This window comes from Danio rerio, chromosome 3 (assembly GCF_049306965.1).
Source record: "Danio rerio strain Tuebingen ecotype United States chromosome 3, GRCz12tu, whole genome shotgun sequence".
NCBI lineage: Eukaryota > Metazoa > Chordata > Actinopteri > Cypriniformes > Danionidae > Danio > Danio rerio.
The window spans coordinates 55,341,830-55,357,363 of record NC_133178.1 but is presented as its reverse complement, the minus strand read 5'-3'; the positions used below and the strand labels follow the sequence as shown (position 1 = coordinate 55,357,363).

The 15,534-nt window shown below is 34.3% G+C and overlaps 1 protein-coding gene across 3 annotated transcripts in view; it reads right to left on the bottom strand.

Moving 5' to 3' along the window:
* The window catches only part of lmx1al (LIM homeobox transcription factor 1, alpha-like), an 84,117-nt gene extending 69,116 nt beyond the window's left edge, over positions 1-15,001 (bottom strand). For 2 of the 3 annotated variants that reach the window (XR_012401233.1, XM_009299784.4), the window contains exons 1-3: positions 14,855-15,001; positions 11,556-11,641; positions 6,100-6,283 (exon numbers count right to left, since the gene is read on the bottom strand). Coding sequence is in view for 2 of the 3 variants with exons in the window: in XM_009299784.4 (XP_009298059.1) it covers positions 6,100-6,283; positions 11,556-11,641; positions 14,855-14,898 (314 nt within the window). In the remaining variant the exon portion in view is untranslated. Of the gene's footprint in view, positions 1-6,099; positions 6,308-11,555; positions 11,642-14,854 lie in introns of all 3 variants that reach the window. The other variant, XM_073945062.1, reaches the window with a different exon arrangement.
* Positions 15,002-15,534: the final 533 nt, after the last annotated feature.

The following is a 15,534-nucleotide window of genomic DNA, read 5'->3' as shown; positions in this document are numbered from 1 at the left end:
GTCTTCCTGGCAAGAATGATTTCAGACTCTTCCAGAGTCCTTTTATCCTGTCCGGTCTCTTCTTTTTGGATGGCCTCCAGATGTCAGCAACATAGGGAGAGTCCACACTTCTCCATGGTGTCTGACACTTCTCACAGCAGTGATAACAGGCCACAAAATCGCCCTTCAACTGTCCACACTCCTGCTGATGTCACAGGGAAATTATGGCTGCTGGGAATCTCCCTCTGACCCAAACCGATAACTGGCAGTTTTTATCAGAGAATCAGCCTTTAAAGCAGCGGTTCACCCAAAATATGTTCATTTCTACCATGTTCATTTTCTACATGTTCCAAATGCTCCCCTGCCTTTATGATTCTTCAGGTTTTTCCTTTGTTTTCCACACACAAAAAAAGGATGCAATTGTTTAAAATTGGACTATTGGTTAACTGAACTAAAATGTGACACTGGACCACAAAACCATTTTTTTGTTGAACAGGTATATTTTTTGGCAATGGCAGTAGTATAGTACAGTAGTATACATAGTACTGTATAGTATAGTAGACTGTAAAAAATGCTGGGTTCCACACAATCGATTTGTGTTTGGGACAACATGAAGGAATTACGTTAAAGTGTTAGTTTTTACAAATTTAAGTGAATTGGACATAAATCTATTAAGTTATTGCCCCAAAGATCTCAGCAATTGTGTTGTTTTATGAAGCCCTCCTCTTTCAGTTAAGGTCTACCTCAGAATTTTTTTCAAAAAATGTTTGTTAAATTAATATAAAGATTATTATGTTTATGTAAACACTAAATGAGGGTGTCACAGATGTGCAGTGGGTAGCACGACTGCCTCACAGCAAGAAAGTCGCTGGTTCGAGCCCTATCTGGGTCAGTCTTTGGACAGTCCAAAGACATGTGGTATAGGTGAATTGGGTAAGCTAAATTGTCCGTAGTGTATGAGTTTGAATGAGTGTGTACGGATGTTTCCCAGTGATGGGTTGCAACTAGAAGGGCATGTGCTGGGTAAAACATATTCTGGATAAGTTGGCAGTTTGTTCCACTGTGGTGACACCAGATAATTAAAGGGACCAAGCCGAAAAGAAAATGAATGAATAAATTGGCCGGAGTATGTGTGTGAATAAGTGTGTATGGGTTTCCCAGTGTTGGGTTGTGGCTGGAAGGGCATCCGCTGTGTAAAACATATGCTGGATAAGTTGGCGATTCATTCCACTGTGGCAACCCCAATCTAATAAAGGGACTAAGCCAAAAATAAAATGAATGTATGAATGAATAAACACTATAAATGAAGAGGACTTCTCTCCTCCTAAATTGCCGGGTCTGAGATAGCAGTGCAGCAGGTCTCTTGCCCTATTTATTTCAGCCATTAACCCTGCCGGTAATCTGGAGGATTGTAAACTTTAACCATGCGTGAACACAGCAGCACAGATATAGGCAATGTGTCTGAATGGTAACAAACTCAACTGATAAAAGACAAAGCCTGCCATTCTCCAACTCTCATGCAAAGCACATACAGTCATCAATAATTAAGAAGCAGTGTCTTCTCATAGGATAAGAAATCTCATGTCTATGAATAATAATGAGAAACCGACAGGTCATCACTGGGCTAGAAGATTTGCGCTATGTCATCGATTTTGATCCTGCCCCCTTTGATACTAATAATTTTAAACTCGGAAGATGAAATTAGCTGACAAAGGATTAAAGTGATCCAGGTTTATCCACAATTAAATGATGCTCAACACACACATCTGGTACAATCTTTAAAAAAAAAGTACTTCAGGGTTTCCTGAACCTTTACTAAGTAATTTGAACAACCAGCAAACATCAATTTTTGAGTGTATGTATGGGTAAATGCAAAAGAGATTTTATGTTTAAGCCAAAAATCATTAAAATATTGAGTAAATATTATATTCAGTTAAGATATTTTGTACATTTCCTACTCTGACTATTAAAACTCAACATTTGCTAAGAACTTCATTTGCATAACTTAAAATATGATTTTCTCAGTATTTAGATTTTATTTTTTAACCTTCAGACTCACGATATTCTAATAGCTAGCCAAAGATTGTCCAATCCTAACAAGCCAAACATCAAGCTTATTTATTCAGCTTATACATGTGCTCTATAAATCGGGTTCACAAAGATCAACACAAACTTGTATGGTTAAACTACAGCTCTCGACCTATGCTTAGAAACAACTTCCTAATATAACAATAGGAGTTTAACATAATGGAGCAAATATAGCATGTTAACATGCAGCACAACCACTCTAATTGTTATTGTGGTCTTTCTTTTTATTATTTCTAGGTCTTTTAGCTTGTTTGGTGAATCATAGTTTTTGAGCTTTGTTTAAATATATAGTTGTGTATCATCTGCATAGGAGTGAAAGCTAATTTAATAACGTCTACTGGGACAGCAAGTGTATTTGAAATAGTAAAGGGCCTAAGACAGATCCTTAAGGCACTTCATATTTCATTGCCATTAAATCTGATGGTTGTCCATTATTCTGGATGTCATTTTTGATCTGCAGCACAGTAGTGTACATTCATGCAAAGTATTTTAAAATCTGGTTGAGATCAAAAACAAACTTATACAGCTGGAATACAATTCAATAAATTTATAACTCATGATTGTCGAAAAACAGATCTTTGAAATCTGCCTATTTTTTTTTTCTCACAAAACATTGAAACCTAATAGATCTTAAAAATATTTGCATACATTTTTTTTTTAAAACAATTGCATTTTTTAAATAAATAAAAAAATTACCCAACTAAAACATTTTTTATTGTCTTCCAGATCACAATTAACCTGGGATGCATTTCCCAAACAACCATGTAATACACGCAACTGTTTCTCAAACCTGTAATTTCTCAGTCACTGAACCATCTCTTGAACCATGTTAGTTAAAATGTCCACAATGAAACTCTAATTGGACTGAAGTAACAACTTCTTTAGAGAAAATCCGCATCATTTAAAAAAAAAATCTTGATAAAAGTTTGATAAAAACATGCATTTAGTTTTTTCTTAACTACAACACTTGAGTTAACAGCACACAACATTAACATTAATGTTGATAATTTTCTATATTTTATTCTAACTCGTTACAATATCTAACATGTCTCATATAGAAACTATATATAGTCAAATAACGATGTAAAAACTACTTTCATTTATTTGATGTATAAAATTACAATGAATTAATCAATACTGAAATTATTTTTACTATTATTAAGTAGGCTATTGATTATTATTATTTATTAATATTAATATTATTATAAGGAAGGTCTACTTTTAAATATTTGACACTCATACCTCTGCACATGTTGTAGGCCAATACAGTATACATTATAATTATAAATTAAAACATATGTTTTTTTTTTCACAAACTATGAAGATGTAACAAAGATTTTAGCTTGTAAATAATATCCAGTTACCAATAGCTTTCATCATGGCTGCGTTCAAAATGCTATAAATTATTTCAAAAGTGCACTATGAAGGGAGCACAAATGTAAATCTGAAGATGTAAAACTGAACTATAAAAATAACTCGAAATACCTTGACAGCAAATCACAGTAAATGTGAGAGAGAAAACTCTATTCTTTTTAAAATTGTAAACTGTAAGTTAGCAATTTTCCGTATTTTGTGATTCATATTTTTCCCCCCTGTTTATTTATGTTTTTGAATTGCATTACAGAACCTTGATCTTTGGTCAAATAATGATGTAAAAACTGCTTTCATTTATTTGATGCATTTAATTACAATTAATTATTCAATACTGAAATGATTTATACTATAATTTCTTAAAGTAGGATATTGTTAATTATTATTATTTTAAAGGTCTATTTTTACATCTTTACACTCAAACTACTGCATACATGTTGTACACATACATTCAAACCATTAACATACAATTAAAGTAATAATTTGAGCCTCCCTGAATTATTAACCCCCAATTTTTGTTTAACAGAAATAAGATTTTTTCAACACATTTCTAAACATAATATTTTAATAACTCATTTTTATTAACTGATTTCTTTTATCCTTGACATAATGACAGTACATATTATTTGACTAGATATTTTTTAAGATACTAGAATGCTTAACTAGGTTAATTAGGCAAGTTAGAGTAATAAGGCAAATCATTACATAACGATGGTTTGTTCTGCAGACATTTAAAAAACACAATTAAGGGGGCTAATAATATTGACCTAAAAATGGTGTTTAAAAAAAAAAAAGTTTTTTCTAGCAAAAATAAAACAGTTGTCCAGTTCTCCAAATGTAAAAATATTATTGGAAATACTGTGAAAATTTCCTCGCTCTGTTGAACATTATTAAAAATAAATAAATAAATCAATCAAAGGAGGATGAATAATTCTAACTGCAACTGTATGCGTTTTGTTTTCACAAACTTTGGAGATGCATCAAAGAGTTCAGCTTGTAAATAATATCAAGTCACCTATAGCTTTCATCATGAGCCACGTGCTGCATTCAAAATGGCATAAATGATTTCAAAGTGCACTTTGAAGGGAGTGTATTGTCCATCTGAAGAGTTAATGAAATCACAGTAAATGTGAGAGAGACAACTTTATGCTTTTTAAAAATCCTTCAGTGGATCATGAAGTGTGTGAAAGGAACAGGGCATGGGGAGTAATAACTAGGAATAGAATACAGCCATAAACTATTCTCTTAACTACAGCTCTTCACTCAAAAAAAAAATGTAAATGATCAGTTTTCCTTATTTTTCCTGTTTATTTATGTTATTGAACTCCATCATGGGACCCTGATCTTTCTTCCAGCAACTTTTAACTTTGAAAAGGTCAAAAAAGTGACTTTTATAAACATTTTTGATAATTGAAAGTGATATATTGTCAGGGTTGGTGTTGCACAGTACAAAAACCTTGTAATAAACTGCCAGCACATTTTTAGTTATTTTACAGATTTATTTCTCAATATATTACTTCTTTCACTGTTATTTCAAACCGCTAAAAATGTCAATAAAAGTCACTTTGTTAAACTGTAGAGTTGAATTTACAACATCAAAAGTCGACAGAGCAGAGATCGATGTCCCATAATGCAGTTCACATTAATAATCAGAAAATGAATCACAAAATGTGGAAACTTTTAATTAACAGATATTTCTACAATTGCAATACAGTTGCAATCGCAACCACAAATGTTTGTGACACTGGCATTGAAACGTTGGATTCGGGCAACACCAAAATAATAAACTATGTTTGTAAAGACAGAACTTTGGCCAATCTCAGTTGGCTATCTTTCAATGGTTTTGGTAAATGGATTCCTGATTGAGAGCATTTTTAATTTTATATTTGAAGTATACAGGATTAATCTGTCACCAGATCAAAAATTGGGCATTTTCGGAGACACCTCAAAAATAAAAGATTTCTCTAGATCTTTGTGTATGATATTAGCAAAGAAAATAATTTTACAAAATTGGAAGTCAGATTATGTGCCCGTCTTCAAAATTTGGATTAGGAGCTTAAGTACATGTTGCCCATGGAGGAAATGCGATATGGGATGACAAACAAACTAAACACATTTTTTAAAATCTGGAACCCAACTATGTTCTATATCTGTAATGCTGACTTGTAACTCTTTATGGGTGGGATTGGTCTGGAGTAAGTCGAGTTGTGGAGCCTACACATTTCTCTGTAAATTATTATTGTTTTACTGTATATTTAATTCTATTTATTTCCTTAGGCTTTCTGGATGATGTTGTATTATGTTGTGTCCGACTATTTGTGTATTTTGAAATGGCCTATGTACCCTTTTTTGTTCTGTTTGTGTTATTGATTGTTTTCTTATGCTAAAAACAATAAAAAGATTATAAAAATATAAATAAAATGGATCCCTGACTGGATTTTCAGTGAGGGCTGAAAAAAAAAAAAAACGATATTTCCAAAATTCTTAATATTTCCCAACAGAGGCTTCAGCATCACAGCATGATCAGAACAAAAACACTCATGCTACATTTATAGAGAGATCAGAGGGATGTTCTACAGTGCACTGAAAGCTGAAGATTTTGCTACACCAGAACTTTAACTGCATGTGTACAGTACTAGAATAAACACTGAACTGTCTTACTTCTCGTAATCGTGCTTGCAGTAGAGCAGTCTGTCCCGACAGTAGCAGGTCCCGCTCAGAGCGCTGCGACACACCGCACACTTCACACAGGTCTCATGCCAGGACAGTTCATTGACGCGCAGCAGGAACCGGTCCGCGATGGGGGACTCGCAGCCTGCGCACACCTCACCTCCTCCCACATGGTCTGGTGGAGGAGAACAGGAGTCAGCTGACGCCAGGACACAAATAATTGCACCATTACAGCAATAGACGCAATACACACACATCATAGAATGCAGATCAACATGTAAAGATTCAAAAAGGAGAAATGTGGAGTGAAGTGCATTGTGGTGCCGTCCTCAAAATAAAAACAAAATCACATTGACAATGTACTTCTACTGTTGAGTTTCTACTGTTAAACACAAAAGAAGATGCTTTGAAGAAAGCTGGAAACCTGTAACCTGTCATTTGTTTTTTCTACAATGGAGGACAAAGCTTACAGGTTTCCAGCTTACATCAAAATACATTCATTTGTCTTCAATGGAATAAAGAAACTCAAAGGTTTGGAATTCTTTGAGGGTGAGTAAATAGTAAGTACATTTTTCAGTTATGGTGAATGACCCAAAAAATTATTTTTGCTCCTTATTTTAGCTACTTATTTAAAATGAGCAAAGAAAAACACAATTCTAAAGTTTTTCTAGGCATTGTTTTATGTTTAAGTCACTAAAATTTGTAAGAACGATTGTACACTGTAAAAAATGCAGGGTTCATCACAATTCATTAATGTTGTCCCAACACAAATCTATGGTGGCCATGAGAGATTAACATGCTGCAATTTAAGAACATGTGCAATTACCAAAAAAAAAAAAAAAAAAAAAAAACGGCAGCAAATTGAGAAAAGATCTTCATCTGTTTGACAGCAAACATGCTGCAAATCCTCACAACGCATTCACATTATTAAAAAACGCGCTGCATTTTCTTACAACGCAAACTAACGAAAACGCATTGCATTTTCTCACTACGCAATGGAAATGTTTTAAGAAGACCCTTAAATGTGATGGATCCGTTTACGTTTTACGATTTTTTTTTTAACAATTTACGACACTTTTTGGAATTGCATGTGTTTTCTTAAATTGCACCACGCTAAGCTTTCTCGGCCACAAATTAACAAATTAAGTGAATTGAACATAAAACAATTAAATTGTCCCCCTAAACTTTGAAGATATGTGTTGTTTCAGCTCATTTTAAGTAAGTAGTTTGAAAAAAATTTTTTTTTTTCAGTCCACTTAATTCTATTTTTTTATGCTGAGGTCACACTAGAGTTCAAGCATGTGAAATTCTGTTGTACGGCCCTGCGAAAAGGGGTGGAATTAAACAAGGTGATTAGACATTTTAAAAAGCAATCACGTGATGCGATTTTGTAAGTCAGAGTTCACCAATCTTGAACTATCTAAAGCAGTGAACTGTGAAACTTGACGCATGATCTTGCGTTTCCGGTCTGACGCGTTCACGTGTGTATGAATAGAAAACTCTGGGGAGAAGAGTGCAGTGTGACCGCAGCTCTATTCTGTCCTTCTCTTGGGTCTTATTCTGCATGGTTTATGACTCTGTAAAAAATGCTGGGTTCCACACGATTCCTTCATTTTTTCCAAACACAAATCAATTAGGTTGACTTGTTTTTACAATTATAAGTAGATTAAACATAAAACAATTAAGTTTTCCCCAAAAAAACTCAAGAATTGTGATGATTTAGTTCATTTTAAGAAAGTAGTTTGAACAAGCAGAGGTGTAGATCAGCCAGAACAATATCACTTAAATCATCTCTATTTTGTTGATTTAACCATTGCTGCCATTTTCTGATTTGTTTAATCACTCTCAAGAATAGTTTTAAGATTATTGTTTTTATCAACACCTCTATCAATTCAATTCATCTTTATTTATATACTTTGTACAAAATGCTGGGTTACACACAACTTCTTCATGTTGTCCCAACACAAATCGATTAAATTAACTTAATCATTTTTTTCAAATTTAAGTGGGTGGTACATGAAAAAAATTAAGTCGTCCCCCAATAAGTATTTTGAACAAGCAGCAAAAAGAAAAAAAAAAGCTATATTAAAACAATAAAGTAAATAAGTTAAACAATATTACAGGTTTTGGACCAGCAAGTCAGACAGGAGAGAGTAATGTTCAGTGAAGATGCTGGTGTAGTTTTAGTTAAATTAAAAATAATTAATTTCATCCATTCATTAGCTTTTCGGCTAAGTCCCTTTATTTATCAGGGGTTGCCACAGTGGAATGAACTGCCAACTTCTCCAGCATTTGTTTTAAGAATGCAGATGCCCTTTCAGCTGCAACCCATCACTGGGAATCAATTCAGTTTAGCTTAGTAAAAGTTTTACTACTGAAGTTCAGTTCAGTTTTTTACTAACACTTTTCATAGACTCGATATTTTTAGCTGTATGTTCAAACAACTTAGTAAAAATGAAAGGAATCAACACAATTCTTGAGAGTTTGTGACAACTTAATTGTTTTATGTTCAACCCACGTAAATTTGTAAAAACATTTGAGTAAACTTTTGTGAGGGCAGCCTGACGGAATTGCATGAAACTCAGCCTTTTTACAATGTGTTTTCTACTATATAACAATGCTCTTGTCCTCCAACACCAGTGTTGCTGACTTTTTATTTTTGCTAAATTTAGCAACTTTTCAGAGCATTTTAGAAACTTTAATTTTAAAAGATTGGCTTGTGACTTTTAGACCAAAAAACCTATTTTGCTTCCCTGATACAGTCAGACCTCTCACTCCTGCTGTGTCTGTCAGGTTTTTTGAAAGAGAAGAGGCAAATGCTGAACCAAAAGTACTTTAATAAATACAGCAATCAAAAACAAAATGCCCGAACCACACGCTTAATACAGAAACAATGATGAAGACATGAGAAATGAGTGCAAAAAGAGTCGAGCACATCTTCACACAGGACAAGACAAGAGCAGTGCTGGAAATATAAGATTGAACTGACAAAGCACTGACAGTGTTCGCAGTGTTCAGTAAGCTCTGATGTGCAGGCTGTGATGTCTCCTAACAGCTATATTTGCTTCTGCTTTGTTTTATAGTTAAACAATTTAATTTGGCCGTTTATTCATTTGTAGTGAATGTATTTCTCACAGTCACATAGCTTGAGTACATACCAGTTTTCTGAACGTGTCTGAGTTTGGGTTTTACGTCTATTTAAGTACACTATAAATGCACTACACTGTATCTGTTTTACTGTATTGCACTATATTTTACTGTAAAACATGTATTTAAAATATAAATGCCACTTTATTCAACACAGATACAAACCGATATAAAGAGGACATGATGACAGCAGTAATAAGCTATTTTAACATGAAGTCAACAAGCAATAATTAGCTAATTTTACCCCACCAAACCACATGTTTCCCATACACTAATGTTACACTCTTAAAATAAAGGGCTTTTTCTTAATGCCATCAATGTTTCCCTGAAGAACATTTAACATCCCTTCATTTCAAAAACAATTTTTTTTAATTTGGAAAAACGTCCTTTAGATTAGTGGTTCCCAAAGTGGGGGACAAGACCCCCTGGGGGTCATGGAACAATGAGGGGGAGTCACTTGGCGGTTTCCAAAAATCTAATTAATTTTATTAAACTGTTAGAATTACCATATTTTATCCATAACCTACTGACGAACAAAACAGTAGTTAATAGTAACATTTACAATTGAATTCATCTTTATTTCTATAGCGCTTTTACAATGTAGATCGTGTCAAAGCAGCGGCCGCTTCCCTTAGAAAATTATAGTAAATTGAAACAGTGTCAGATCACTTTTCAGAGTTTAAGTTCAGTTTAGTTAAGTTCAGTGTGGCTTAATATTCAATACTGAGAGTCCAAACACTGAAGAGCAAATCCATCTGTCTCATGTTCAACCCAGTTAAATCAAGTTAACTTATTTTAGGGCAACCTGAAGGAATTGCATGAAACTCAGCATTTTAACAACGTGTTTTCTACTACATTATTAACATGTTAATAGTAAACATTATAAAACAACATGCACAAAAAAAAGTCATCAGCTTTTTAATGGTTTTGCGACCCCTGGGGTGATTACGGTATATTAAAGACAGCAACAGCGTCGGATGCAGCACATTGAGTTTATGGCAACATGTTAAACTTTCTGACACCTTTACGTCACTCACGTACATTAAAAAAAAATACAGGCCACAATTGAACATCGAGGATAGTCTGCGAGTGGCGTTCTCCAAAATTAAAGGATGAATAGACTTTGGCCTATTGGTATGCGTGCGCTGTTGTGTGGAATGTTTATATATTTATAACCACCTCAGAGAATATTTGTGGTCGCGAGTCACTGGCATTGTTATTTTGGGGGTCGCGGACTGAAACTCTTGTGAACCCCTGCCTTAAATTGCTCAATAAATTGTGTTCCGAGTACCAAAAAAAAAAAAAAAGGTTCTTCATAGGCTTCACTGGAAAGTGAGCTTTTTGGTTCCAGACTCCTTTATTTTTATACGTGTGGTTTGCATTTGATTATTTTTGGTATTTAAAAACTCAAACAGAACACTACAGAGGGGTCTGGATGCAGACCGGGTGCAGTGCAATCTGAGCTGCATCCAATGCTTTTTAATGGTCTAACCCAGTGGTTCTCAAACTGTGGTACGTGTACCACTAGTGGTACGCGGGCTTCCTTCTAGTAGTACGCGGAGGAATGAAATATGTCATGTACATGCTACATATATTTCAAAATTTATCAAAAATGATGTATATAATATGCCATATATGACATTTAGCCTATATTTCTGAGGTAATCTGCCACGTTTTTTATCTGAGCAGAGTTGTAGCCGCTTTACTGAGCCTACTACGCTACTGTATTTCAATACTGCTCATTTTTGGTGGTACTTGGAGAGACAATTTTTTTCTGAGGTGGTACTTGATGAAAAAAGTTTGAGAACCACTGGTCTAACCTAACCCCACCCCTAACCCTACCCGTCAGTGATGTCACTAGCTCCATTTGAGTGCATTGTGTCTGACATTGCATCGCTGAGTGATGCCGTCTCAGCTTGCATCATAAAGGCTGCATCCAGATTGTATTGGAACACTGCAGGGAGATTTTTTGTAACAGGTTAAAGGGAACCTGAAAGAGAATTTTCTGTGAATGCTCTTGTCTGTGGTGATCTATTTGCAAATAAACTTTCCTAACTAACCAACAGAAAATAAATCTAAAAAAAAAAAATAGTCCCAGAACATTCTGAGAACAAAGATTGTTTGCTATAAAATGGTGTACTGCATTAGACTAACAAGGAGCTATAGTGTTTTTTGGTCTATTACTGCTTTGAATACATTTATTGTCGTTCAGCATAAAAGCATCTTCTGAATTACTGAATGTAAAGGAGATAACACAGACTGACAGGGGTTTGATAGTCAGATTATTGGCAGTGTCTCACCGTAAGGTGTGGCGGAGGGGGCCTGCTGAAGACATGACTGGTTTTCTTCTGTTTTCATTCCGCTCCTTCCTTCTTTGGAGTGCTGACTGAAGACCAACAACATCACACAGAAAACGTCATTAGTATGTGCTAATTTTAATAGCAGCCAGCTACTTCATTGTTTTACTTGTTACATTAGCCTACCGGTTGACTACAATAGGGCATTTTACACTGCTCTAAACCTTGAGTCATCATTTTAAATACCGCTCTTAACCCTGGGTTAAAGATTGCTTTACAGTTGTTTATGGGATTAGTAGCAATGCTCTTAACCCAGGGTTAAAACCCACTTTGTTCTAGAATAGAGTAAGCACGCCGTTCGCGCATGCGCAGTTTGAAAGGATGATGAAGCGTTTGACTGTTAATTGATTGACCGAAATAATCACGTGCTTTAATTATTGCGTTTGTTTTAGCGTTTGACTGAAAGTGTCAATAGCCTATGCCTTAATGAAAGTGGAGAAAACACCTTTGTACCGGTTTATACCGAAAAGTCTGTTTAGAGTTAACTTTATCGTGTAGTGTCGGAGAAAGCAGGTCGAGTGCTGCATATGCAAATTAGGCCGGGAAATCAGGGTTTGTAAATGTTCAATCAGTGCTTAAGGGTAGCGTGTTTAAATTGACCTGAATTAGCTGTTTTGGGCATGCTAAATGACGAGCAGTGTGAAACATGAAGCAGGTGGCAGAGCTCCCTTTATGGCCCAGGGTTAGTTGAAGCGTAACACATGCTGATGCTGAGGTGTTTATTTTAAATATGATTAGGCTATTCAACGCAATCTAAAGTATCGTATCAATCGTTCATCATTCATTCACCATTCATTCATTAATTCATTCATTCATTTTCCTTCAGCTTAGTCCTTTTATCAATCGTTCAATAGCAGAATTTAAACAAAGGGGTACTGCAAAGATGATTATTTGTTTGATTTAGGCTACCTTATATACGGTTAAATTGGTTTTACAAGTAAAATTGAGATGCAGATAATATGAATATTTAATATTAAAAGCGTAAATTTGTAAGATACAACAATTGTGTGCCACTTTGCAGGTGGATCGGTTAGACTTAAGCTCAGGTTAGGTAAATGAGTTTGTTATTTAAGGCTGCGGTGTAGCCTTATTCGGCAATACAGCAACTAGTTAAATTCAGATTGTTATGTAAGAAATTATAAATAATATGCATATATTATAGGTGCATTAAATGATCAATTATCGATTTTAAATGTAAGTAAAGAGGAATGCTCTGCATCATGCACATTTTCACTGAATATTCTTTACTCTTTTATGTAGCCCTTATAGTGTTTTAAGAAACACTGTTTGCCTTTTAATGTCAACACTATTTTTTTTTGGCATTATATCGTATGTATTTTGTGTTTGAATCAATAGCACACTGTCTTCTTCATGATCACCATTGCTGATGTCGGCTTCAGGCTATACTGAACTTAAGGCATCGTATCAGCAGGTTGTACTGAAAAAAAAAATAGCCAAATATAAATACATATAGATAAGCCTAAATACATATAGACAGGAACAGTTGGGTAGCCTAAAAGTGATCTCGTATGTTTGGAACAATGTCAAGTTCTGAACCTTAGTTTGTGTTCTTGTTCATATTTATTTGTAGGGGCATAGGTTATGGGACAATGTTTTTTTTTTCTTCTCGATCGTTGTAAAATAGAAATGTTTAATTGATGTATTTATAAGTGTTCTATAATGAGCTCGTGCAGGTAAAGTGTCCGATTTATAAGGGCGCGCGCGGAGCGGCAGACCGACACTTAAAGAGCGCTCTGTGGTATTTGGGCAAAAAAAAAAAAAAAAAAATCATTGTCAGTCCATCATTAGATTTAAAACAGCCATTTATTAAACAGCCAAATTGCTCCTGCAAAAAATACGGATATATTTAGGCTAATCCTTTCATTCTTGTTCAGTTTTTTATTAATATTAATAAAAATATTATTTTGTTGTTTTATATATTATAATTTATTTTTGCTTCTTTCCCATTTTCCCCCTTTGAAACTGTTGCATTTGTAGTATTGCGTGTCTGAAATCACACCGCGTGTCTTAGACATTAATAATGCAGTTAATTGCATGAGTTGATTAATAAAAACACGGCTAATGGGTCATCAGTCTCACTGAGGAATAATCACACTGTCATAACCAAGATTAGGTGGAAAGTGTTTAAGCATTATTATTTATTAATACACAATCGTTATTTTTTTTGCGCAGCCAAATGCAATCAATATTGGGAAGATGTGTTTTAATAGTGTGCTTTTCTATTTAATTTATTTTATCCACCTCACTGTCACAGTAAAGGAAACAAGCTGTTGTGATTTCGGCTAACAGACCCTCTGCAGAAACACGCACAACAACTGAGCCTGTCATGCCAAGTAGGCTTATTTAAAGATACTCCCACCAACATTTGATCTAAGGATTTCGTTACATTTGATGTTAAAGTCATATATCATTTAGTTTAATAGTGAGGTTTAATTTTAGGATTTTATGACAACTACTATTGGTTAGCCTAACTTGGTCCTAAAATGTACAAACTATTAATAAACGTCACAATAAAAAAAAAAAAAAAAAAAACTAAAATGTTTATTTTAAAGGGACTCCAAATAACCCTTTTCGGTTCTTTCAATAGGCCTAAATTATTTTTCAGAGAAAAAATTATTTGTCTTTTATTTTTTTAGTCTGATCCTAAAGACCGCTTTTTTGCGCATTTGAAAGATTGCAGGATTCTTTATGCATTGATTGCCAAAAAGAATATAGCCAATAACTGATCTAGTTTTTGCTCAGTTTTGAGGAACAAAAACTGATATTTTTATGATTTCTGAAGGTTTAAACTATTGTTAAAAAAGTAAAAGAACCTTTCTTTTGTGTTAAAATTATGTGTATTTACATTTGATACTTGCAAATTCCACAAATTATTTTCCTCCACATTCGTCAGTTCTTAAAGACATAAATCTAACTAAAATTTAAAGGAAAATTTACCTTTGTAATTTTTCTCAGCTTGTTTTTATACATTAATGTAAATTCGTAAATTATTAAATTCATTAGGCTACTAAAACCGCATTTTTTGTAAAATGTAATGCAATATTAAAAAGCAATGTTTGTGTGCATGCTTGTAAGTAAAACTGATAATACAAATAAGATAAAAACACCATGCAGAATTCTTTGCCACATAAAAAGTTCATTATTATGAAGTAGCCGATCTTGTGTGTCATACTTTACAATAGCAGGTGATGTCAGTCAGTCAGCGCGTTCCGCGCACTCACCTTGTGCTGAAACACACTCCTCCTGAGATTTCTGTAGGTAACATCAAAATACCTTTGAAGAAGGGGACGGGCAACAGACCTCCAAAAGCCAAACTTCAGTGTTATTATAGTCCAAGACGGAGTGACGCTCAAGCAGAGCCAGACTGTGTGTGTGTGATGTTCAGGCGCGCGCTTTATGTGATGGAGTGAAGACTCGAGCTGCGCACGCACGATGAGTGACTGCTGGAGGAGGGCAGAATCACTGAGGAGAGAAACAACGACAAGTAAAACACAAACACTCAGTAGAGGAAAACGAGGATCTGTCTTTAATTGTCTGACCAACAATTAAAACACTTACCTGTCTGATTGATAGGCTGTTGTACTGAAAAGTTCCATAACGCAGGGGAATCTGATGGCTTTGGCCATATGAACACAGCTTTTAGAAGATTTGTATAACTAATACATATTAGTATTTCAACACATGAACATTAAAACACATGTAAATGGCTAGTTTTGCAATAAATGATGTTAAATGACATAGCCAATATTTTATATGCTATATATGTGAAATTTAAACTTGAAATATGCCTATATCAGATAATAACTGTATGGGATGGATAACCTAATAATATTAAACGTTGGGTAATATTTATTAGACTAGAAATAGCAGATATTTTTTAACATAATACAGTTTTAAGTTA